This window comes from Salmo trutta, chromosome 28 (assembly GCF_901001165.1).
Source record: "Salmo trutta chromosome 28, fSalTru1.1, whole genome shotgun sequence".
In the NCBI taxonomy this organism is placed as follows: Eukaryota; Metazoa; Chordata; class Actinopteri; order Salmoniformes; family Salmonidae; genus Salmo; species Salmo trutta.
In genome coordinates this window covers 6974118-7001090 of record NC_042984.1, presented here as the reverse complement: position 1 = coordinate 7001090, position 26973 = coordinate 6974118, and the positions used below count along the sequence as shown (strand labels likewise).

The 26973-nt window shown below is 42.7% G+C and overlaps 1 protein-coding gene across 1 annotated transcript in view; it reads left to right on the top strand.

Moving 5' to 3' along the window:
- LOC115165345 (monocarboxylate transporter 5) overlaps positions 1-26973 on the top strand; it is a 77325-nt gene continuing 50352 nt past the window's right edge. The window contains exons 1-2 of the mRNA XM_029718415.1: positions 1-605; positions 16796-16935. Coding sequence (XP_029574275.1) covers positions 16913-16935 — 23 coding nt within the window. The 5' untranslated portion in view covers positions 1-605; positions 16796-16912. The remainder of the gene's footprint in view (positions 606-16795; positions 16936-26973) is intronic.

The following is a 26973-nucleotide window of genomic DNA, read 5'->3' as shown; positions in this document are numbered from 1 at the left end:
AGAGAGAACACCGCAGTCAGCGATTCCGCCTGGGCTGGCTGGCTGGCTGTCTGGCTGTCTGTGTCAACCTGCAGAAAGACTCACCCCAATCTCCGACTCTGTAATGCTTCTCAGCTTATAGCCTAGCTCTACATTAACCTACTGGCCAAGTCTTTTAGCATGATGTTTTGACAGCAGAGCAGACGTTGTTTTTCTACGTTGGGAAGTTTCCAGAGAGAGCTCCACGTTTCAATCACGTGTCAGTCCCTGTGGAGGGCGGCTTTGGTTCACGCGACCTCTCTCACTTCATCGCCAAAGTGCTGTTGACTGTTGAGGTGCTGGAGTTTGAGTCGCAACTCCGAGGACGGAATTCACACGCTGAACTCAGCTTATTATGGCGCCTTCACCCGCAGTGCCATCAAGTGAACGGGTCCTGTTGTGTAGAATTATATGCAAAGGAAACTTCTCCAAGTAGGCCTCATTTCAAGTGCACTATCAAAAGGATGAATCGCGCACCTCAAGTGTAGGAATCTCCATCTCCTCGGGCGCAGAACACCACCTTTGTTTACTGAAGTTCCTATGTAAAATCAACAGGGAAATTGGTTAGAATCTGATTGAAAATTAAGGTATGTATATAAATATACTAAATAGATTGTATTTCAGTCATAATTAATCAATAGTTATTGTTCTAGACAAGTGTTTTTGCAGGTATGTATTTATTTTATATAGGGTTTTAGTGATATGCTTTAATATATATATATTTTTTACTCACAAATACACAACAATTTAGTGTTTTCCCACCGGGCACAAATTGATTGCATCAACGTTGTTTACACGTCATTTCAACGACTCAAAATGCAATGGGGTTACGTTTAATCAACGTGAAAAACTGATTGGATTAGCGAAAAGTAATCGATGTAAAGGAATTTTGGGAATGTTGGTGTTCTTTTTACCCGACTTTTAACCTACGGTGAGCTCCAAAAGTATTGGGAGAGTGACATATTTTTGGGGGTTTGGCTCTGTATTCCAGCACTTTGGATTTAAAATGATACAATGACTATGGGGTTTAAAGTGCATACTGTCAACTTTAATTTCAGGTTATTTTCATCCATATTGGCTGAACCGTTTAGAAATTATAGCACTTTTTTTGAGGACAAAAAGTATTGGGACAAATTCACTTATACTGTATGTGTATTAAAGTAGTCAAAAGTTTAGTATTTGGTCCCATATTCCTAGCACGCAATGATTACATCAAGCTTGTGAAGCTCAAACATCATACCACCAAGACCTGCTAACCTCTCACCCTTACAATAGGGAGGTTAAGATATTTGTGTGTCTGTAACTTTTTCAATCATCATTATTCATGGTTCATTCAGGACTATCCGTAATCATGGTAGGATCCACATTAATGTCGAAGTGTTAAGAAACATATTATAATCTTATTTACAATAAAAGTGACTCTAAAATTACATTATTTACCATTCATTTATTATAGGCACAAAATAATCTGAAACCAAAACAAACAGCAAATGCATCCAACAAGTTTGTAGAGTCACAAGCTTGATGTAGTCATTGCGTGCTAAGAATATAGGACCAAATACTAAACTTTTGACTACTTTAATACACAAGTTAATTTGTCCCAGTACTTTTGGTCCCCTAAAATGGGGGGACTATGTACAAAAAGTGCTGTAATTTCTAAATGGGTTAGCCAATATGGATGAAAATACCCTCAAATTAAAGCAGACAGTCTGCACTTTAACCTCAGTCATTGTTTCATTTTAAATGCAAAGTGCTGGATTACAGAGCCAAATGTTTTTTTTTTAAATGTCTCACTGTCCCAATAGTTTTGGAACTCACTATAAATCCAATGATATGGTTCACATTTTGAAAAGCATTCCATGTGAAGCTGGTTGAAAGAATGCCAAGAGTGTGCAAAGCTGTCATCAAGGCAAAGGGTGGCTAATTTAAAGAATCTCAAATATAAAATATATTTTGATTTGTTTAACACTTTTTTTGGTTACTCCATGATTCCATATGTGTTATTTCATAGTGTTGACGTCTTCACTATTATTCTACAATGTAGAAAATAGTAAAAAATAAAGAAAAACCCTGGAATGTGTAGGTGTATCCAAACTTTTGACTGGGACTGTAGGTTGTAATCTCATTGATCATCGTCTCAACCAAATACTACCCAATTATCCACGTTGAAATGACGTAGGGTGCCCAGTGGGATATTTGTTCCTCTAACTAAATCCAAACAGATAGTGGGTAGTGATGATCTGTTTGTTCCAAACAGAGTTGTATGATGTCAGGTGAGTGAAGGGGCAGTAATGCAGCAAGAAAACTCTGATCTGAAGAGAGCAACTGGTCCAACATAATTACATTTACATTTTAGTAATTTAGCAGAGAATTTATCCAGAGCAACTTACAGTAGTGAGTGCATACATTTCATACATTTACATTTTTTTCTCCGTACTGGTCCCCCGTGGGAATCAAACCCACAACCCTGGCATTGCAAACACGATGCTCTACCAACTGAGCCACACGGGACCAAAACAGAGTTTTATACAGTACAAGACCTCTCTATGAGTTCAAATTTACAATACTGTGGTGTTGTATGGTCCAGATCTGGGTTCAAATAATATTTGAAATCATTTCAAAAATGTAAGCTGTGCTTGATTGCCTGGGCATACAGATCTGTCCACTACCTCCACTGACCACATGGCTATGAGCTTCCAGATCTTGTCTAGACTGCGGCTGCCCATCCGGAGGCTTCAAGAAGTACTCGAGCTGACTTGGATCTATCTGATCTAGCTACTGTTGTAGCCTACACTTCTTTTTACATGACTTCTGGTTGTTTATTTAGCTTAACAAGCGCTTTGAGATTCTGTCTGTAATGAAAGCGCCATAAAAGTTTAATTTATTATTATTATTGTTGATTGAACTCTCCCTGTTGCAATGGAACTAATAGAAACGTCCCAAAAGTGCAAACCCTGTGCATTTGGCACTCCAGACGAGCTAATGCAAACACTCAAAGTATGTGGAAGATTTAAAATAGTACTTGAACCCTTTTGAATACTGTGGTGTATGGTCGTTCCGTTCTCTTTTTCAGGGATAATAAACTAAGCCAAAAGCTTTTCAACTAACCACCAAGCAGCTTTTTAGCGACGTAATCTCACCATTCCTCATGACTAATGTATTTTGCTTTTCTTATTAACACCGAAAGAGAACGTGAGAATGTCGGATTGACTTTTAGTATGGTATTGTATTACTGTAACATGGAGTCCACTGGGGAGGCAGAGCTTCAGTAATTGTAGCTATGGAGCCGTGGTCACAAATCTTGTTCGTACAGTAATGCCAATTGAAGTAAACTGATACAGTATCTCATTGTATTCAACACTTAATAATGTCTTAAGGTCTTCATTTCAGTTATTTGCTCTCACATAATGAAATAATTGAACTTTCGTATCGCCTGATGACCAAAAACCCTCTTTTCCAACCCGGTCTACTCAGGCACAAACTAATCTACATGCTTAGTTCATTGTAATGGATTGCCCTAGTTGACAAAACACTACAGAAGAAGTTGGATGTTGTAACTGTAGGTAACTGAACCCACTGGCCATAGCCAACGTCAATTCAACGTCTATGTGAATTCAAGTTAAATCAATACAAATTTGAATCATGTCTTTGGATTTAGGTAAAAAGTTGAATGAGAAAGAAATACCCAAATTCTCTAAATTCGTTTACGTCGATGGCTTTTTGGTAAATCCAATTAGTTTCCCATTTTGATTCAATGTCATGAGAAGGAAAAACTGAATTTTTGCTGAAATGACGTGGAAACAACAGTGATTTATCCAGTTTGTGCCCATTGAGAAAGCTTCTAACCACAGGAGGTTGGTGGCACCTTAATTGGGGAGGACTGGCTCGTGGTAATGGTTGGAACGGAATATTTTAGCTATTTTTACTATTACAATTCTAGGCGCACTTGTTGGCCTTGGCGTGAAAGGGCTCGGTTTTGATGAATAAACAAGTTGTGGGTGTGTCGAGGCTTGGCCCCTCACTGGCCAATCAGTGCTCCATGGCGAAATATGTAGCTGCTTCAACTTTTTTTTTAATGTATTGCCTTGGAATCAACTCCAATTCCAATGTTAGTCCGTTATAGTTTGTTAAATGGCTTACAGAAACGAAATTACAAAATGTAGACCTATATTTGCAAAATACGTTAACTTGAATCCATTTGCAGTCCACATTGTTCTAAGCAATTGCATGGCTTCAATAGCATTCACACTGATATAGGGGCTAGACCTACTGTAAATTACATAATGGCTGAGCATGGACATGCCAAACATTGTCAGTAAGCAAGATTAAATTAATTATTGATAAGGCCTAAAAAGAGAACAAATATTTATAATCAAATTCTTATCTAAACAGCTTGTTTTAAATAGGCTATGTCACACTTACAGGCACCATCATTTCTCCCCATGGGCATATAATATTAAAAACGCAGACTATGGCGGCTTTTCACAGTAGCTGGACCAATGTTCAATATAAAGAGAAAGGGAGAATGTCCACTCACCGTTATACTGCTCCCAAATAGGCCTGTGTTTTATGAATATAATCGGAACCGTTTTACAGATCAGATCGTATTCACACATCTCTAGAAGTTGCATTGTAAGTGTGAAAAACAAGCAATCATTTAAAAAAACAACAACAATAAATAAATGTAATGATGTGTCATGACGTTGGCCTGTGGGTAAGGTTTATGACCCCCCCATAAATACCTTTCTCCCTTCCCCTCTCTCTCTGATCCTACTGAAGGACTTTTGAATAGCCGTTGTTAAATATAGAGAGTCTGGGAACATCAAACAAGTGGGGGGAAAGGAACCATATTTCGGTAATAGAACCAGTTGAAAATATGCGTTGGAACTTAATGAGTATGGATGTCAGTTCGGTTGTCATCTGAGACATTATGACTGATGACAGGACGACATAAACTGTACCTGGGAAAGTCCACACATTCTAGTTATCAGATTCACATGGAAATGTTGTGCAATTTAAGTGTTTGATATTGAAACTGTTTGTTAGAAGATTAAATGTAATTTTAGCTTCCAAATGAGAGAATTGGGTTTTCATAAGGAAAGTGCCCTGCTTAATCAGTGGCCCACCCCTGCGAAGAGACAGGGGTTATAAACGATGAAACACACCCTTCTCCCCTCGCCACTATATAAGACAATGACACAATGTAACCAGCAGTTCCGGTACGTGAGGTCTGCAGCCTCTGCGTTAAAAGGACACACATGTCAAGTACAGAACTAAGTCAACCTCAGCGTGAGCTTTGGTTGCGAATGGTATGAACTTTGAACTCTCATTCACTACAGAAGTGATATTTCCTAGCCGTTGAGTTAGCAGCGGCCACTGTAGACGTGGGCTAGAAAAGGACGGATGGCGTATCCAGTCTAACACACGACGAAGATACTACAACGTATCATTTTACCACCAGTGACATTCTTCCGAGGATAGAAAGATCTCTGTTGGCCAACCCGGCCAGCGTCTACGACCAACCTACCGAAGCGCAGGTCAGAGTAAATATTTATTGCATTTTCCTTTTCCAAATGGGCGGTGATTTAGAATGCATATGATTCTGTATTTACGATGGCATAGCTGCAGTCTTGGTATCACAGTCTTCCCGCTCTTTCATTCAAGCCCTTTCTTTGTGTAACAAGCCGCCATGCCGGTTTAGCCCACTAGGGCACATTCTATCATTTCCTTGTAACCATATCTGTTTGTTTTGCATTTCTGTGAATTATTTAGTTAATAAAATGTTGTATTGCTGATTCAACTTGTTAGCCAGGGTTCATGAAGATAACCAACAATTTACGACGTTTGGAATGAGACTGGCGTGAGGTAAACTAACATATCATTAATCAGAGGACTCATGGATCAGATATTATAATATCTGAAAGTTATATTAGGAAAATTATAACTTTGTAATCTGAATATTTTCCTTGGTGCCCCGACCTTGGTGCTCCGATGTCATAAAATCTCCGGGATAAAAAAGACAGGCGTTGCTGTTGAACCAGCCTTCATTATAGTAGACCTAAGGGACTGTCACGTTCACTGTCCTCAAACTCCCTGTCATAGATCAGCCAAGGCGCAGCGTGCCAGTAATTCCACATACTTTATTAGTGAAACTGAACAAAACAAAAAACAGGTAAAACAGAAACTAACGTGACACAACTGAGGCGCACACAAAACACTCACAGAAAGAATAATTACCCACAGCTACAGGTGGGGAAAAGGCTGCCTAAGTATGATTCCTAATCAGAGACAACGATAGCCAGCTGCCTCTGATTAGGAACCATACTCGGCTCAACACAAAGAAATAGACAAACTAGATTGCCCACCCCACATCACACCCTGACCTAACCAAACTAGAGGAAAATAAACGTCTCTCTAAGGTCAGGGCGTGACAGTACCCCCCCAAAGGTGCAGACTCCCGGCCGCAAACCTGAACCTGGCTGGGCATCTATACTTGGCGGCGGCTCTGGTTCGGGGCGTAGCCCCCACTCCGCCCGCTGATCCCCCCGCTTCTGTGTCGCCGGAGGAACCAGACCGTGGATCATCGCCGGAGGCTCTGAACTGTTGACTGCCGCTGAAGACTGGGCTGCAGGTCGCCGCTAAAGACTCTGGGCTGCAGGTCGCCGCTAAAGACTCTGGGCTGCAGGCTGCCGCTGAAGACTCTGGGCTGCAGGCCGCCGCTGAAGACTCTGGCCTGCAGGCCGCCGCTGAAGACTCTGGGCTGCAGGCCGTCTCAGGAGGTTCCGGACTGTAGGCCGTCTCAGGAGGTTCCGGACTGTAGGCCGTCTCAGGAGGTTCTGGACTGTAGGCCGTCGCTACAGGCTCCATGCCATGGATCATCACTGGAGGCTTCGTGCCATGGATCATCCCTACAGGCTCCGGGCTGGAACAGGTCTCACCGGACTGCGGAGACGCACTAGAGACTGGGTGCGCAGAGCAGGCACAGGGTATACTGGGCCGTGGAGGCGCACTGGAGGTCTGGAGCTTAGGGCTGGCACAACCCGTCCTGGCTGTACGCTTACTTTAGCCCGGCAAGGGCGAAGCACTGGCACAGGACGAACTGGGCTGTGCAGGTGCACTGGAGACATCCTGCGCCAGTTCTACGCACTGTATACTGGGCCGTGGAGGCGCACTGGAGGTCTGGAGCATATGGCTGGCACAACCCGTCCTGGCTGGACGCTTACTTTAGCCCGGCAAGGGCGGAGCGCTGGTACAGGATGAACTGGGCTGTGCAGGCGCACTGGCGACACAGTGCGTAGAACTGGCGCAGGATATACTGGGCCGTGGAGGCGCACTGGAGGTCTGGAGCGTATGGCTGGCACAACCCGTCCTGGCTGGACGCTTACTTTATCCCGGGAAGTGCGGGGCGCGGGCACAGGACGAACTGGGCTGTGCAGGCGCACTGGCAGAAACCGTGTGAATCACCGCATAACACGGTGCCTGACCAGTCCTACTTTCCCCACGGTAAGCACGGGGAGTTGGCTCAGGTCTGAACCCTGACTTAGCCAATCTCCCCGTGTGCCCCCCCCCCCCCAATTTTTTTGGGGGGGGGATGCCTCTTGGGCTTCCGTTGTTGGGCTAGCTCCTCGTAATGTCGCCGTTCCGCTTGCGCCGTCTCTACCTGCTTCCATGGCAGGGTCTTGTCCCCTGCCATTACCTCCTCCCAGGTCCAGGACGTCCTCCACTCTCTCTTCTCCCTAGCCCAGGATCCCTGCTCCTCCTGGGCACGCTGCTAGGCTTTCTTGTGGTGGGTAATTCTGTCACGTTCACTGTCCTCAAACTCCCTGTCATAGATCAGCCAAGGCGCAGCATGCCGGTAATTCCACATACTTTATTAGTGAAACTGAACAAAACAAGAAACAGGTAAAACAGAAACTATCGTGACACAACTGAGGCGCACACAAAACACTCGCAGAAGGAATAATTACCCACAGCTACAGGTGGGGAAAAGGCTGCCTAAGTATGATTCCTAACCAGAGACAACGATAGCCAGCTGCCTCTGATTAGGAACCATACTCGGCTCAACACAAAGAAATAGACAAACTAGATTGCCCACCCCACATCACACCCTAACCAAACTAGAGGAAAATAAACGTCTCTCTAAGGTCAGGGCGTGACAGAGAGGGCTTGGGTTTTGAACATATGAATCGGAAAACAAGCAATTTTTTACAGGTTACAGATAACTTATAAATATGAGGTTCACCTTTATCTTTCGTTTCATAATGGGCATGGATTTATTGGTCTAAAGGAGACAAATAAGAAAAAAAGACTTGCTTGGGCCACACTCTTTCCAAGATGGCATAGCAGTCAGACGTCCGTTGTCCTCCTCTTGTCGTGTCCCGTGTATATATATATATATATACACTGCTCAAAAAAATAAAGGGAACACTTAAACAACACAATGTAACTCCAAGTCAATCACACTTCTGTGAAATGAAACTGTCCACTTAGGAAGCAACACTGATTGACAATAAATTTCACATGCTGTTGTGCAAATGGAATAGACAATAGGTGGAAATTATAGGCAATTAGCAAGACACCCCCAATAAAGGAGTGGTTCTGCAGGTGGGGACCACAGACCACTTCTCAGTTCTTATGCTTCCTGGCTGATGTTTTGGTCACTTTTGAATGCTGGCGGTGCTTTCACTCTAGTGGTAGCATGAGACGGAGCCTACAACCCACACAAGTGGCTCAGGTAGTGCAGCTCATCCAGGATGGCACATCAATGCGAGCTGTGGCAAGAAGGTTTGCTGTGTCTGTCAGCGTAGTGTCCAGAGCATGGAGGCGCTACCAGGAGACAGGCCAGTACATCAGGAGACGTGGAGGAGGCCGTAGGAGGGCAACAACCCAGCAGCAGGACCGCTACCTCCGCTTTTGTGCAAGGAGGAGCAGGAGGAGCACTGCCAGAGCCCTGCAAAATGACCTCCAGCAGGCCACAAATGTGCATGTGTCTGCTCAAACGGTCAGAAACAGACTCCATGAGGGTGGTATGAGGGCCTGACGTCCACAGGTGGGGGTTGTGCTTACAGCCCAACACCGTGCAGGACGTTGGCATTTGCCAGAGAACACCCAGATTGGCAAATTCGCCACTGGCGCCCTGTGCTCTTCACAGATGAAAGCAGGTTCACACTGAGCACATGTGACAGATGTGACAGAGTCTGGAGACGCCGTGGAGAACGTTCTGCTGCCTGCAACATCCTCCAGCATGACCGGTTTGGCGGTGGGTCAGTCATGGTGTGGGGTGGCATTTCTTTGGGGGGCCGCACAGCCCTCCATGTGCTCGCCAGAGGTAGCCTGGCTGCCATTAGGTACCGAGATGAGATCCTCAGACCTCTTGTGAGACCATATGCTGGTGCGGTTGGCCCTGGATTCCTCCTAATGCAAACAATGCTAGACCTCATGTGGCTGGAGTGTGTCAGCAGTTCCTGCAAGAGGAAGGCATTGATGCTATGGACTGGCCCGCCCGTTCCCCAGACCTGAATCCAATTGAGCACATCTGGGACATCATGTCTCGCTCCATCCACCAATGCCACGTTGCACCACAGACTGTCCAGGAGTTGGCGGATGCTTTAGTCCAGGTCTGGGAGGAGATCCCTCAGGAGACCATCCGCCACCTCATCAGGAGCATGCCCAGGCGTTGTAGGGAGGTCATACAGGCACGTGGAGGCCACACACACTACTGAGCCTCATTTTGACTTGTTTTAAGGACATTACATCAAAGTTGGATCAGCCTGTAGTGTGGTTTTCCACTTTAATTTTGAGTGTGACTCCAAATCCAGACCTCCATGGGTTGATAAATTGGATTTCCATTGATTCTTTTTGTGTGATTTTGTTGTCAGCACATTCAACTATGTAAAGAAAAAAGTATTTAATAAGATTATTTCTTTCATTCAGATCTAGGATGTGTTATTTTAGTGTTCCCTTTATTTTTTGAGCAGTGTGTGTATATATATATATATATATATATATATATATATATACACACACACACACACATCTTTTCTTCGCATATCTTTTTATATATTTTTTTTCTAAAAACTGAACCTCAAAACACTCTCCTGAAACCGCCTCACCAATTAAAAAAAAAAAATGATTTATTTACTTCAAATCTGAAATCCACAACAGAAGCTAGCTAGAGGTTAGCCAGAGGCTGGCCAGTTCACTGGCTAACGTTGGAGTTCAGCTAGCCACGGTTGGCGGTCATCAGCTATCCCTTAGCTCGAAAAGCTATCGTCAGTTCTGTACAGCGCGACTCAGACCAGAGCATACCGGACCTATTTTTCTCTCCATATCTCTGGATTTCTACCGCAGGCTCTGGACATTTACACCTGGATCTTGCAGCTAGCTAGCTGCTACCCGCGTGACTATTGGCTAACGTCGGTCCCGGAGCTAACATCAATTATTCCGGAGCTAGCCAGCTGAAGAGTTCCATCAGCCACTCCTGGGCTACAATCACCAATCTGGACCCGTTTTACTGCCGATGCGGAGCCCCATCGGGCCTTCATGACTGGACTACCGACGTTATCTGCCCGAGGGAGTTATCCAACTTGCCCCTCCATCGCGACGTAACCTGAACGCCCATCTGCGGCCCGCTAATCGTTAGCTGTCTTATCGGCTGCTGTCTTAATAGGTCTATCGGACAATTTTCTTGGGCCACTATAACTATAACTATTTTGCCAATTGGACTGGTCCCCCTACCACACGGAACCCCACTAATCTACAGATGAAAACGCACGAGGTGGCTAAAAACAGACCTCCCTCCATCTTCTGCCAACTTGCTACCTATGGCCCGGCTAGCTGTCTGAATCTCACTTGGACATTTATGATCATTGGGCTAAGCGTGCCTCTCCTTAATGTCAATATGCCTTGTCCATTGCTCTTCTGGTTAGTGTGTATTGGCTTATTTCACTGTAGAGGCTCTAGCCCTGCTCATTATACCTTATCCAACCTTTCAGTTCCACCACCCACACATGCTATGACATCTTATGGTTTCAATTATGTTTCTAGAGACAATATCTCTCTCATCATCACTCAATACCTAGGTTTACCTCCACTGTATTCACATCCTACCATACCTTTGTCTGTACATTATACCTTGAAGCTATTTTATCGCCCCCAGAAACCTGCTCCTTTTACTCTCTATTCTGGACGTCATAAACGACCAATTCTCATGGTTTTTAGCCGTACCCTTATCCTACTCCTCCTCTGTTCCTCTGGTGATGTAGAGGTGAATCCAGGCCCTGCAGTGCCTAGCTCCACTCCTATTCCCCGGGCGCTCTCTTTTGATGACTTCTGTAACCGTAATAGCCTTGGTTTCATGCATGTTAACATTAGAAGCCTCCTCCCTAAGTTTGTTTTATTCACTTCTTTAGCACACTCTGCCAACCCGGATGTCCTAGCCGTGTCTGAATCCTGGCTTAGGAAGTCCACCAAAAACTCTGAAATCTTCATCCCTAACTACAACATTTTCAGACAAGATAGAACGGCCAAAGGGGGCGGTGTTGCAATCTACTGCAGAGATAGCCTGCAGAGTTCTGTCCTACTATCCAGGTCTGTACACAAACAATTTTAACTTCTGCTTTTAAAAATTAATCTAGCCACAGTGTCTGATTTCAAAAAGGCTTTACGGCGAAAGCATACCATATGATTATGTTAGGTCAGCGCCTTGTCACAAAAAAACAGCCCTTTTCCAGCCAAAGAGAGGAGTCACAAAAAGCATAAATAGAGATAAATTTAATCACTAACCTTTGATGATCTTCATCAGATGGTACTCATAGGACTTCATGTTACACAATACATGTATGTTTTATTCGATAAAGTTCAAATTTATATCCAAAAATCTCAGTTTACATTGGCGCATTATGTTCAGAAATGTTTTGCCTCTAAAAAACATCCGGTGATTTTTCAGACAGCCACATCAATTTACAGAAATACTCATCATAAACTTTGATGAAAGATACAAGTGTTATGCATAGGATTATAGATACACTTCTCCTTAAAAAAAGAGTTGCATAACAGTTTGTAGAAACATGTCAAACGATGTATAGAATCAATCTTTAGGATGTTTTTATCATAAATCTTCAATAATATTCCAACCGGGCAATTCCTTTGTCTTTAGAAATGAAAAGGAACGCAGCTCACGCTCACGGCCGCGCACGTGACTTAGCTCATTGCATTCTGCCAGACACCTGGTTCAAACAGCTCTTATTCGCTCCCCATTCACAGTAGAAGCATGCAACAACGTTCTAAAGACTGTTGACATCTAGTGGAAGCCTTAGGAAGTGCAATCTGACCCCACAGACACTGAATATTGGATAGGCAATCACTTGAAAAACTACAAACCTCAGATTTCCCACTTCCTGGTTGGATTTTTCTCAGGTTTTCGCCTGCCAAATGAGTTCTGTTATACTCACAGACATCATTCAAACAGTTTTAGAAACTTCAGAGTGTTTTCTATCCAAATCTACTAATAATATACATATCCTAGCTTCTGGGCCTGAGTAGTAGGCAGTTTACTCTGGGCACACTTTTCATCCGGACGTGAAAATACTGCCCCCTACCCCAAAGAAGTTAAACAGCATAATCATTACACAGGTGCACCTTGTGCTGGGGACAATTAAAGTCCACTCTAAAATGTATAGTTTTGTCACAAAACTCAATGCCACAAATGTTTCAAGTTTTGAGGGAGTGTGCAATTAGCATGCTGACTGCAGGAATGTCCACCAGAGCTGTTGCCAGAGAATTTAATGTATAATTTTCTACCATAAGCCACCTCCAACTTTGTTTTAAAGAATTTTGCAGTACGTCCAACCAGCCTCACAACCGCAGACCACGTGTAACCACGCCAGCCTAGGACCTCCACATCCGGTTTCTTCACCTGCGAGATTGTCTGAGACCAGCCACCTGGACAGCTGATGAAACCGTGGGTTTGCACAACTGAAGAATTTCTGCACAAACTGTCAGAAACCGTATCTGGGAAACTCATCTGCGTGCTTGTTGTCCTCACCAGGGTCTTGACCTGACTGCAGTTTGGCGTCGTAACCGACTTCAGTGGGCAAGTGCTCACCGGTTTCAACTTTCAACTGTATGGCGTTGTGTGGGCGAACGGTTTGCTGTTTGTGAACAGAGTGCCCCATGGTGGCGGTGAGTGGTATGGGCAGACATAAGCTACGGACAGCGAATACAATGGCATTTTATCAATGGCAATTTGAATATACAAAGATACTGTGACGAGATCCTGAGGCCCATTGTCGTACCATTCATCCGCCGCCATCACCTCATGTTTCAACATGATAATGCACGGCCCCATGTCGCAAGGATCTGTACACAATTCCTGGAAGTTGAAAATGTCCCAGTTCTTCCATGGCCTGCATACTCAGACATGTCACCCATTGAGCATATTTGGAATGCTCTGGATCGACGTGTACGACAGTGTGTTCCAGTTCCCACCAATATCCAGCAACTTCGCACAGCCATTGAAGAGGAGTGGGAGAACATTCAACAATCAACAGCCTGATCAACTCTATGAGAAGGAGATGTGTTGCGCTGAATGAGACAAGTGGTGGTCACACCAGATACTGACTGGTTTTATGATCCACGCCCCTACCTTTGTTTTAAGGTATCTGTGACCAATCGATGCATATTTGTATTCCCAGTCATGTGAAATCCATAGATTAGGGCCTATTGAATGTATTTCAATTGACAATTTCCTTATATGAACTGTAACTCAGTAAAATCTTTTAAATTGTTGCATGTTGCGTTTATATTTTTGTTCAGTGTAGATACATGCAGCTTCTCTTCTGTCTAATGTTATCCTAGAAGACTAAATAAATCCTTGCTCATCAAAATAATGTCATAAATCGATAGAATGAAATGCTTCAATCTAGTTGACATCTGTAAAGTTCTCTGTCATCTCTGCTTCTTTCGCAACGCAAAGATGTTTAGGGACCGGGGAGAAAATGCAATCACCCCCAAAAAATTGTGAACAATATTCTGTGTAAAATGTCCAAATGACATCAGTTTGACCAGTTGTAAGGAAATAGAAAGCTGTGAAAACGACCCAACATTTTTCTGATAAGATTTCAATTTGGCTTGGATATGTGATTGAAGTAATATCAGCTTTAATGATGCTGATAAAGACAGCACTTCTACAGACGATCCCTTAACTGCACATTTGCATTCTCTGAAGACGCTGAAAGCAATAAATCATATTTCTCCACTCCTGTTCCAAAGTCCAAATTTTGCCTACATTAGGTGTATCATTATGCTCGATTCTGCAGGAGTTAATATTAAGGCTATGTGAGAGGGTAGACCAACAGTCAGTCCACATTGTCCTTTTTGTCTCCGCAGATTGACATGATCTTTTTCTGCCCATTCCCTAAAGCAATTGGCGGGTAGGCTATTTGGCGTACAGTTATAGGCCTTGAGGCCACGGGTTAGCAATGAACCCTGAGACGGGATTGCTAGCAAGGCTGGAAATTCAAAACATCAAAAATCTAATAATTTCAATTTCTCAAACAATCAACTATTTTACACCATTTAAAAGATAAACATCTCCTTAATCTAACCACATTGTCCGATTTTCAAAGAGGCTTTACGGCAAAAGCATAAAGTTAGATTATGTTAGGACAGTACATAGCCACAAAAGTACAAACATCCATTTTCACTTCAAGGTCAGGCGTCACCAAAAGCAGAAACCAGCTAAAATTATGCACCAACCTTTGACAATCTCCATCAGATGACACTCCTAGGACATTATGTTATACAATACATGCATTTTTTGTTCCATCAAGTTCATATTTATATCCAAAAACCGCATTTTACAGTAGCTGTGAAATTCTGATTTTTTTCTTCTCTGAAATGCTTCCGGTGAACAACGTTACAATTTTCAAAATTACTATTCGAAAACATTGGTAAATTATAATATTGTCATTCAAATAATTATAGTTTAACATTTCGTAAATGATACTGTCTTGCCAGATTTCAAAATAACTTTACTGGGAAATCACAAGTTGCAATAAACCAGGTGCTGTGCTTAGAACAATAAGCTAGCCTAATTAGCTTAGCATCATCTTGTAACCATGTAATATCAATAATACTATTGTCAATAATCCATTACCTTTGATTATCTTCATCCATTGGCAGTTCCAGGAATTCCAGGTCCACAACAAATGTGGTTTCTTTTGACAAAGTTCATAATTGATGTCCAAAGAACTCCAAGTTGTTCCATGTTGTTAGCGCTTCGGTGGCTACTAAAAAGTAGCGCGGGGGGGTGTGTGAAGTCACGGCAAAAAGTTAAAAAAGTTACAAAAATAATCTATTTATGTTTGTTCAAACATGTCAAACGTTGTTTAGCATCAATCTTTAGAGCCATTTTTAACGTGAAACATCAGTAATGTTTCAACCCGACCTCACCTGTGTCTAGAAAAACGTTTTTGAAAAATGTCCCGTGTCTCATGATTGCGCAGGTGCAGGCCATAATGGAAGTGACGACATCCCACGGACGTCAACTTCAATGCATTCTTATTTGCTCCCTGTTAATCATGGAAGCTTCAAACAACTTTATAAAGATCGCTGACATCTAGTGGAATCCGTAGGAGTTGCGAACTGAATCCTTTCTCACTATGGTATCTAATAAACAATGACACTAAATAGTACAGCCACAAAATTCTCATTTTTTTAAAATCTATTTTTCTCAGGTTTTTGCCTGCAATATGAGTTTTGTTATACTTACAGACACCATTCAAACTGTTTTAGAAAATTCAGAGTGTTTTCTATCCGAATGTGTTAATAATATGCATATCCTAGCTTCTGAGTTGGTGTAGGAGGCAGTTAAAAATGGGCACGTATTTTTTTCAAAATTCTCAATACTGCCACCGTGGCCCGTAGAGGTTAAATCATATGCACTAATGCCAGATAGCCTAAAATAATTCAATCAAAACTTTCATGTAGCCTGTAGATATAAATTCCACAAGAATTATACATTTATGGATTTTTTAAAGGTATTGTTTTCACCTTTATGCAACCCGCTTGTCACCCACCCGCCCTTCATCCACACAATATGTCATGAACTTAAACCCGCTCGCCCTGTGGATTAAACACACATATAAACACACCCACACAATACCTCATCCTCTTGCACTATGGGCTCTGTACCTGGCTGGTTTAACCCTACAGATTGCAGCACCAGGGTTGTGGTGGTTCAGTGCATGTCATGCATGCCAGAGGTAACATTTAGCTTACCTTGTAGGAAGGAAAGGATCTAGTTTGAACCAGCTTTGCTCTTAAGGCAAAATGTGGAGTTACATTAGATGCAGTGCGATGAGTTGACAGTACTTGTGGGACAACTTCCACATTTTTTCTTACATTTTTAAATTATTTTTATTTTATTATCTGAGGACTATATATAGTTCATCCTGAGTGATCTTTTAGGCCTATGATAACTCTGGGAAGACATTAAGAACGTTTACCCATCCTGTCATGATGTGTGGTTATGTGTGGTTATTTTAGTATGAAACTGTCTTCAGTCAGGGAAAAACTTCTGTAAAGACAAGTCACACTGTTGCCATGATTTTCAATTTTACCTAAACTTTATCTAACTTGCCTAGTTAAATAAAGGTTAAATAAAAAATATAAATAAATTGTCGAACCAGAAAAGTCCCTTGAGGTTAAAAACCTGTTATGCAAAGGGAGATTTTCATGTTCTTTCTAACTTGTGTGTGCCTGTTTGTCGTTGCAGGTTAACCTTGAGACAGCTGTAGATTTATCACCCTATCCACACACCAGAGGAAGACGCTACAATACACAGTAGACAGTTTTCAATTCTCTGCTGCTGCTTCACAGCCCACCTTTCACCATGCTATCTAAAGAGCACAACAGGTATAGCACCGTACACCCACACCTGTCTTTCACCTGTCTTTCACGTGTCCTTCCCCCTACCCGTTCTACCTGTCCTAATACCTATCCGTTCCCCCTGTCATTTTCCCTGTCCTCCCTGTCCTTCCACCTATCCGTTCTACCTGTCCTTCTACCTGTCCCATGTCCTCCCTGTCCTTCCACCTATCCGTTCTACCTGTCCTTCTACCTATCCTTTTCCTCCCTGTCCTTCTCCCTGTCCTCCCTGTCCTTCCACCTATCCGTTCTACCTATCCTTCCACCTATCCTTTCCTCTGACCTTCTACCTGTCCTTTTACCTAACCCTCTACCTGTCCTTACCCCTGTCCACCCTCCTGTTCTTCTGCCTGTCCTTCTCCCGGGGCTTCTACCTATCCTTCTACCTATCCTCCCACCTGTCCTGCCCCCTGTGCTTTTCCCTGTCCTTCTCCCTGTCCTTCTACCTATCCTCCCACTTGTCCTTTCCCCCTGTCCTCGCACCTGTCCTTCTACCTGTACTCCTCTTGTGCTTCCCCCTGCCCTTCTATCTATCCTATTACCTGTCCTCCCCCTGTCCTTCTCCTGTCCTTCACCCTCCTGTACTTCACCCTCCTGTACTTCACCCTTGTGTCTTTAGCTACTTTTTGAAGAAATGACTGATGGCTAACTAGTGTAAATCTGTCACGTCTGTTGATGTGTTTATGGTAATGTTCTCTGTAGTGTTTTCTCATCATCCCAGTACTTAGTGTCTCTGTGTCCACTCATAGTGATTCATATTCCTTCAGCACTTTAACCTTTAGAAGCTGTATATGTTCTGTCTCATTCCTAACTCATGCACACACACACTCATACACATTCCCTACCATTGAACTAACCAGCATCATGTTCTAACGAGTCTGTTCCAAACATTCACAGATCTAATGTTTATGTGGATAGTAGTAGCACGGCGACGGTAGACTTGAAATAATACTTTTTGTTGGTGGCCCACTCTTTGAAGGTATGCACAAATTAAGGAGTGTGGCTTTAATGCTTTGTCTACAGCAGTGGTAGATGGTGAACATTTCTTAAAGAGGAAAAGTCTCTCTCTCTCTCTCTCTCTCTCTCTCTCTCTCTCTCTCTCTCTCTCTCTCTCTCTCTCTCTGTCTCTGTCTCTGTCTCTGTCTCTGTCTCTGTCTCTGTGTGTGTGTGTTTCCTGATCATCGTTCATTAAATGCCTGGGCTTGCTTGTGTTCAAACTAAGCTATTGGCTCACTGATGATGATATCGCCTGCTCGCCCCCTCTCAACGTTTGAGTGATGGAATTCATCCAAACAGAGTTGCGGTTTGCAACGCTGATGCAATCTGGTATAAGTGGCGCTGAAAATAATCTCACTCCGGTGTGAGCAGTAGCCTCGGTTATTGTGCTGTAGGTACATATGTAGGATCTTAATTTGAGCCAGTTTGCTACAGCAGGAAAATAATCCCGCAGTAACAGGAAACGTTAATTATTATGTGGATTATAATTAAATGGACATTTTTGAATGGTTTATAGGGGCAAATCAAGCCTGACATTTCAGAGTGGAAATTCCAAACATTAGAAGCCTTTTGAAAACTCGAATACATTGTCAGCAACACAAGAGTGATCAAATCAAGATCCGACATCTGTAGGCTACAATTGTTAATGCAGAATCACTCTGTAGTAGGTCTGAAACACTTTGAGTCCCACCGTCACGTCGGCGTGATTTATGGCTTCTAACCCCTTTTAAACATTGTGTGTTTGAGCTACAGACTGCTGGGTTGTTGCATTGGATTAGTCTATTTCTTCTGCATAGATACCAGACAGTAGTCTGTTATTAACAGGAGCTGAGTTAGAGCGGTGTCTGTGAGACAAGGGCGGATCCCGAAAATGGTTCTTCTCACAAAAACGGCTGTATAGTCCGGACAGTTTGAGCTACAAACTATTATGGCCCATCTATGAAGATCTGAGACTCTCACGAACACGCACTGTTTTGCCCTATGATGCTCACAAGCTACACAAGAGTCTTTAGAAGGTAAAGGGTTATTCTACATAGATCATAGTAAATCCCAGGACATAGTGTCTATAATACTGTAAGGGGTTCTTCTACATAGACCATAGTAAATCCCAGGACATAGTGTGTATAATACTGTAAGGGGTTCTTCTACCTAGAAGATCATAGGAAATCCCAGGAAATGGTGTCTATAATACTGTAATGGTGTCTATAATACTGTAATTAGCTCACATAGTTGCTGTCAAAATTACAAACTCACTGACTTGTTGGATATTAATTTCCCACTGAGCAAACAATTTATGTACTTACAGCATTCTTTAGATTTATTTGTATCAGGTTTTTGCTTGGTGAACCAGCTACAGGACTGTTTCGCTAGCACAGACTGGAATATCTTTCGGGATTCATCCGATGGCATTGAGGACTTTAGTCTCAATTCATTAATAAGTGCATCGACAACGTCGTCCCTACAGTGACCGTATGTACTTATCCCAATCAGAAGCCATGGATTAAAGGCAACATCTGCACTAAGCTAAAGGCTAGAGCTGCCGCTTCCAAGGAGCGGGATACTAATCCGGACGCTTATAAGAAATCCCGTAACCTCCTCCGAACCATCAAACAGGCAGTGTCAATACAGGACTAAGAACGAATCCTACTACACCGACTCTGACACAGATGTGGCAGGGCTTGCAAACTATCACAGAGTGCAAAGGGAAACCCAACCGTGAGCTGCATAGTGACGCGAGCCTACCAGATGAGCTAAATGCCTTCTATGCTCGCTTCGAGGCAAGCAACACTGAGCCATGCATGAAAGCACCAGCTGTTCCGGATGACTGTATGGTCACGCTCTCTGTAGCCAATGTAAGACCTTTAAACAGGTTAACGTTCATACTGATTACCAGGATGTGTACTCAGAGCATGCGCTGACCAGCTGGCTAGTGTCTTCACTGACATTTTCAACCTCTCCCTGACCCAGTCTGTAATACCTACATGTTTCAAGCTGACCACCATAGTCCCTGTGCCCAAGAACGCCAAGGTAACCTGTCTAAATGACTACCGCCCCGTAGCACTCACATCTGTAGCCATGCAATGCTTTGAAAGGCTGGTCATGACTCACATTACCACCCTCATCCCGGAAACTCTAGACCCACTCCAATTCCCATACCGCCCCAACAGATCTAACGATGACGCATTCTCAATCACACTCCACACTGCCCTTTCCCACCTGGACAAAAGGAACACATATGTGAGAATGATGTTCATTGACTACAGCTCAGTGTTCAACAAAGCATACCTGGTAGTAGTTGTAGTTTTTTAAACAGTACCCCCAAGACCAATTTGTGAGTTAATTTGACCATTGAAAAAAGAAATACTGCATAAATACTGTATCACATTTCAGGTAAGACCAAAGTACAGACTGTGTTGAAGTAATAATGTATATTACAACAACAGGGGTAGGCAAACGACAGGTCAAGGCAGGCAGAGGTCGTAATCCAGAGTAGGGGCAAAGTCACCAGATGGCAGGTAGGCACAGGCTCAGGGGCAGGCAGAGTGGTCAGGCGGCGGGGCTTAGAGTCAGGACAGGCAATGGTCTAAACCAGGAGGGCGAGAAAAAGAGAGACTGGGGGAAAAGCAGGAGCTGAGAAACACAACGCTGGTTGACTTGACAAACAAGACGAACTGGCAACAGACAAACAGACAAACAGACAACACAGGTATAAGTTCCCAGGAGATAATGGGGAAGATGGGCGACACCTGGAGGGGGTGGAGACAAGCATAAGGACAGGTGAAACAGGTCAGGGCGTGACGCACTGTAATGCAGGTTGGATTGAATTGAGCTCTAATCAAAGTTTTCAAGGTGATGATTGCACTTTTCTTCCCAACACAATACTGCAATAAATGTGAGTCCACGTTACAAAAATGGGTTTTGTGCTACATGTGGGATTCGAGTTTACACTGCAAGTTGGCAATAGATGTCAGGAACTCAGTGCCTTACCACTGTGGGCTAACTGTCCAGAGCCTTACCACTGTGAGCTAACTGTCCAGAGCCTTACCACTATGAGCTAACTGTCCAGAGCCTTACCACTATGAGCTAACTGTCCAGAGCCTTACCACTATGAGCTAACTGTCCAGAGCCTTACCACTATGAGCTAACTGTCCAGAGCCTTACCACTATGAGCTAACTGTCCAGAGCCTTACCACTGTGGGCTAACTGTCCAGAACCTTACCACTGTGGGCTAACTGTCCAGAGCCTTACCACTGTGGGCTAACTGTCCAGAACCTTACCACTGTGGGCTAACTGTCCAGAACCTTACCACTGTGGGCTAACTGTCCAGAACCTTACCACTGTGGGCTAACTGTCCAGAGCCTTACCACTATGAGCTAACTGTCCAGAGCCTTACCACTGTGGGCTAACTGTCCAGAACCTTACCACTGTGGGCTAACTGTCCAGAGCCTTACCACTGTGGGCTAACTGTCCAGAGCATTACCACTGTGAGCTAACTGTCCAGAACCTTACCACTGTGGGCTAACTGTCCAGAGCCTTACCACTGTGAGCTAACTGTCCAGAACCATATATATGCTTATGATGCGCGTCATTTTATTATCACAGCGCCAGGATAAAGTGACTAAGTGGGCAGTTGAAGTCAGCGAGGAGGCAAATATTTGTGGGGTTCTTGCATTGGAATTGTATTGAATTCTGCTTATATCATGCTACACCATTATAAACACAAAGTTCAAATGTTCAAATTTCCGAGATTGTGAGTGCTTTTGAAGTGACAGGTTGCCGCGAAATCTGTAGCCCATCTCTGTAGCCTTCTAGTAGTGGTGAGGACAAAGATTCAGCAGGAGGCAGGCAGGTAGAGGTGGAAATGAGTGTTTACACAGTGCTGTTGTTTCAAAGATGATGTTAATATTTACAAGTGCATATATATACGAAGTTCTGTCTTTAAAATGTCAGCATTCAAAAGAAAAAGTCTCTCATCAGGCAAAACCTGTCTGAACCAATAAAGCACAGGCTCAGATACAGCCTCTCCATGAGTTACCCAACCCTGAACTAAAGTAACAGCAGCAACCGTAAACAGGAACTTAAATACATTTGGCCACACCTATTCTTGGCGTACAGGCCAGATACTGTATATCTATGCATGCTAAAGCCTGTGTTCAGACAACATTAAACAGACACATACTCCCCAAAGAAACACAATGAAGAAATTGACAGCAAACAGACAGCAAACAGACAGCAAACAGACAGTAAACTGACAGTAAACCGACAGTAATTTGACAGTAAACCGACAGTAATTTGACAGTAAACTGACAGTAATTTGACAGTAAACCGATAGTAATTAGATAGTAATTTGACAGTAAATTGACAGTAAACTGACAGTAAATTGACATTAAACTGGTAAATTCAATTAAATAAACCAAAAGTTGTGCTGTTTGTGAGCTCTCCAAACAACATTCCCACTTGGAGAATGAGAATGGTATGAATGTATATTATATTTAATGAATTATAAACATTTCCGTAACTAAACATTATAAATGAATGGGGGAATATGTTGCAAGAGGACAAGTACATTAGAGTGTCTAGTTTGAGAAACAGACGCCTCACAAGTCCTCAACTGGTAGCTTCATCAAATAGTACCAACAAAACACCAGTCTCAACGTCAACAGTGAAGAGGCGACTCCGGGATGTTGGCCTTTTAGGCAGAGTTCCTCTGTCCAGTGTCTGTGTTCTTTTGCCCGTCTTAATCTTTTTCTTTTTATTGGCCAGTCGGAGATATGTCTTTTTCTTTGCAACTCTGCCTAAAAAGCCAGCATCCTGGAGTCACCTCTTCACTGTTGACGTTGAGACTGGTGTTTTGCAGGTACAATTTAATGAAGCTGCCAGTTGAGGACTTGTGAGGCATCTGTTTATCAAACTAGACACTCCAATGTACTTGTCATCTTGCTCAGTTGTGCACCGGGGCCTCCTACACCTCTTTCTATTCTGGTTAGAGCCAGTTTGCGCTGTTCTGTGAAGGGAGTAGTGCACAGCGTTGTATGAGATCGTCAGTTTCTTGGAAATTTCTCGCATGGAATAGCCTTTATTTTTCAGAACAAGATTAGACTGACGAGTTTCAGAAGAAAGTCTTTGTTTCTGGCCATTTTGAGCCTGTAATCGAATCCACAAATGCTGATGCTCCAGATACTCAACTACATTTCAACTAGTCTAAAGAAGACCAGTTTTATTGCTTCTTTAATCAGCCCAACAGTTTTCAGCTGTGCTAACATAATTGCAAAATGGTTTTCTAATGATCAATTAGCTTTTTAAAATGATAAACTTGGATTAGCTAACACATCGTGCCATTGGAACACAGGAGTGATGGTTGCTGATAATGGGCCTCTGTATGCCTATGTAGATATACCATAACAAATCAGCTGTTTCCAGCTACAATTGTCATTTACAACGTTAACAATGTCTACACTGTATTTCTTATTCATTTGATGTTATTTTAATGGACAAAAGATGTGCTTTTCTTTCAAAAACAAGGACATTTCTAAGTGACCCCAAACTTTTGAACGGTAGTGTATGTTTAGGTATAATATCAAGGATATGTATTTTCATGAATATAGAGGACATGTATCTTCATATTGAGAGATTATGTACATACAGTGCCTAGTCAAAGTCGACCACTCAACACCTCTTGGAAAGCTATTCTGGTGTGTCTTTGGCATAAGCATTTGTGTAATTGTCTCGCTGAAAAAATAAAACTCTATTCCAGGGTTAGGTTTTCAAAAGACTGAGATGTGTTTTACTTTACATTTTTACCTGGACTTCACTCCTTTCATATTTATTTTGATCCTGACAATCTCCCCAGTCCCTGCCGATGACAAGCATACCCATGACATGATGCTGCCACCACAATAATTGAAAATACAGAGGGTTTCACGGATTTGACCCAAACCTGTAGTTTTTAAATTAGGCCGAAAAGTTGGTCTTAATTATCCCAGTAAGGACATTTGGTTTGCTGCTCTGTGCATACATCAAAACACATCGTCAAGCATAGACAAGGACATTTACAGACAATGAACAAAGATAGAAAAAGTGCAGTTCATGAGTGATTCAGTGATAATCAGTACACTATATACACATCAGTACACTATACACATCAGTACACTATATACACTATACACATCAGTGCACTATATACACTATACACATCAGTACGCTATTCACATCAGTACACTATATACACTATACACATCAGTACATTATATACACTATACACATCAGTACATTATATACACTATACACATCAATACACTATACACATCAGTACATTATATACACATCAGTACACTATATACACTATACACACCAGTACACTATACACATCAGTACACTATATACACTATACACATCAGTACACTATACACATCAGTACACAATACAGATCCGTCCACAATACACATTAGTACACTATATACACATCAGTACACTATATACACTATACACCTTAGTACTCTATATACACTATACACATTAGTACACTATATACACAATACACCTTAGTACTCTATATACACTATACACATCAGTACACTATACACATTAGTACACTATATACACTATACACCTTAGTACTCTATATACACTATACACATTAGTACACTATATACACAATACACCTTAGTACTCTATATACACTATACACATCAGTACACTATACACATTAGTACACTATATACACTATACACCTTAGTACTCTATATACTCTACATACATCAGTGCACTATATACACTATACACATAGGTAAGTTATATACAGTTCTGTACACTATACACACTATATACACTATACCCAATAGTACAATATATACACTATACACATCAGTACACTATGCACATCAGTACACTATATACACTGTAAACATCACTACACTGTCAACTACAATAGATAGACAGAGGTCGTGCACCTTTCCACTGAGACTCACGTCCAACTCTCACTGAATTTCCTCACAGATAAACAGATAATCCCCTCTAACTGAACTGTTGACCCTGAAGCCAGTTCCACTGCGTGTTTTCAATGTTCCCCTCTAATCAGGGACTGATTTAGACCTGGGACACCAGGTGTGTGCAAATTCATTATTAGGTAAAACAGAAAACCAGCCCCCTCTGGAACTCGTAGGGTAATATTTTAATACCCCTGAGATAAACCATTGGTCTTTAGCATGATCTTTACGCTGCAATACCATTCAATGCATTTAGAACCTATTGTCATTTATGGCCTTGTATGTCTGGCTGTTCGTTCGTCTACCTTTGTGGAAAATATTTCAGTGTTGCACGATGTAAAGTATCATCCGAGGACAGCAGAGGAATTCCGGTGAGTCATAGGGGAGCAGAAACTTGGGTAACTGCCCGAAAATGGCCGTGTTTTCCAGTCTACCTCCTGGCCATAAGGATTCTGGAGTTCCTGTACATTCCCTTGTGATTCCGGGACTCTTCCAACTGGGATTCTCTGGAAACCTGGGAATTTTGTGGAAGTTACTGCAATTTTGCACCCCGGTCAGTCAGCATTCAACCCCTATGAGTGTACTGATTTGAATGTCCCTCTTTGACCTCTGTCCTTAGTCCTTTGCTGTATCAGCAGTCAATGAAGTATGGAATATGTTGCAACGTGTTGGTGGTTGTATGAGAGGATATATATTTTACTTGAAGACATGCAGACTCAGCACTTACAGAGAGAATTGTTTATTGATGATACGGGATCTGCAGGCAATGTCTAACAGAGATGTCTAACAGAGATGTCTAACAGAAAAAAATAAGCATGTGTAGCTACCAGTCAATGTAGTTGCTGGGAACTAGGATAGGCTGGCAATATTCTTGGAAATTGTGTTTTTTCTTCAAATGCTTTCAAATCAAATTGTATTTGTCACATGCGCCGAATACAACAGGTGTAGACCTTACAGTGAAATGCTTACTTACAAGCCCTTAACCAACAATGCAAAGAATAATAATTAACAAATAAGTAGTAAAGTAACAATAGTGAGGCTATATACAGGGGTACTGGTACAGAGTCAATGTGGAGGCTATATACAGGGGGTACTGGTACAGAGTCAATGTGGAGGCTATATACAGGGTGTACTGGTCCAGAGTCAATGTGGAGGCTATATACAGGGGGTACTGGTACAGAGTCAATGTGGAGGCTATATACAGGGGGTACTGGTACAGAGTCAATGTGGAGGCTATATACAGGGTGTACTGGTACAGAGTCAATGTGGAGGCTATATACAGGGTGTACTGGTCCAGAGTCAATGTGGAGGCTATATACAGGGGGTACTGGTACAGAGTCAATGTGGAGGCTATATACAGGGTGTACTGGTCCAGAGTCAATGTGGAGGCTATATACAGGGGGTACTGGTACAGAGTCAATGTGGAGGCTATATACAGGGGGTACTGGTACAGAGTCAATGTGGAGGCTATATACAGGGTGTACTGGTACAGAGTCAATGTGGAGGCTATATACAGGGTGTACTGGTACAGAGTCAATGTGGAGGCTATATACAGGGGGTACTGGTACAGAGTCAATGTGGAGGCTATATACAGGGGGTACTGGTACAGAGTCAATGTGGAGGCTATATACAGGGTGTTACGGTACAGAGTCAATGTGGAGACTATATACAGGGTGTACTGGTACAGAGTCAATGTGGAGGCTATATACAGGGTGTACTGGTACAGAGTCAATGTGGAGGCTATATACAGGGTGTACTGGTACAGAGTCAATGTGGAGGCTATATACAGGGGGTACCGGTACAGAGTCAATGTGGAGGCTATATACAGGGTGTACTGGTACAGAGTCAATGTGGAGGCTATATACAGGGGGTACTGGTACAGAGTCAATGTGGAGACTATATACAGGGAGTACCGGTACAGAGTCAATGTGGAGGCTATATACAGGGTGTACTGGTACAGAGTCAATGTGGAGGCTATATACAGGGTGTTACGGTACAGAGTCAATGTGGAGGCTATATACAGGGGGTACTGGTACAGAGTCAA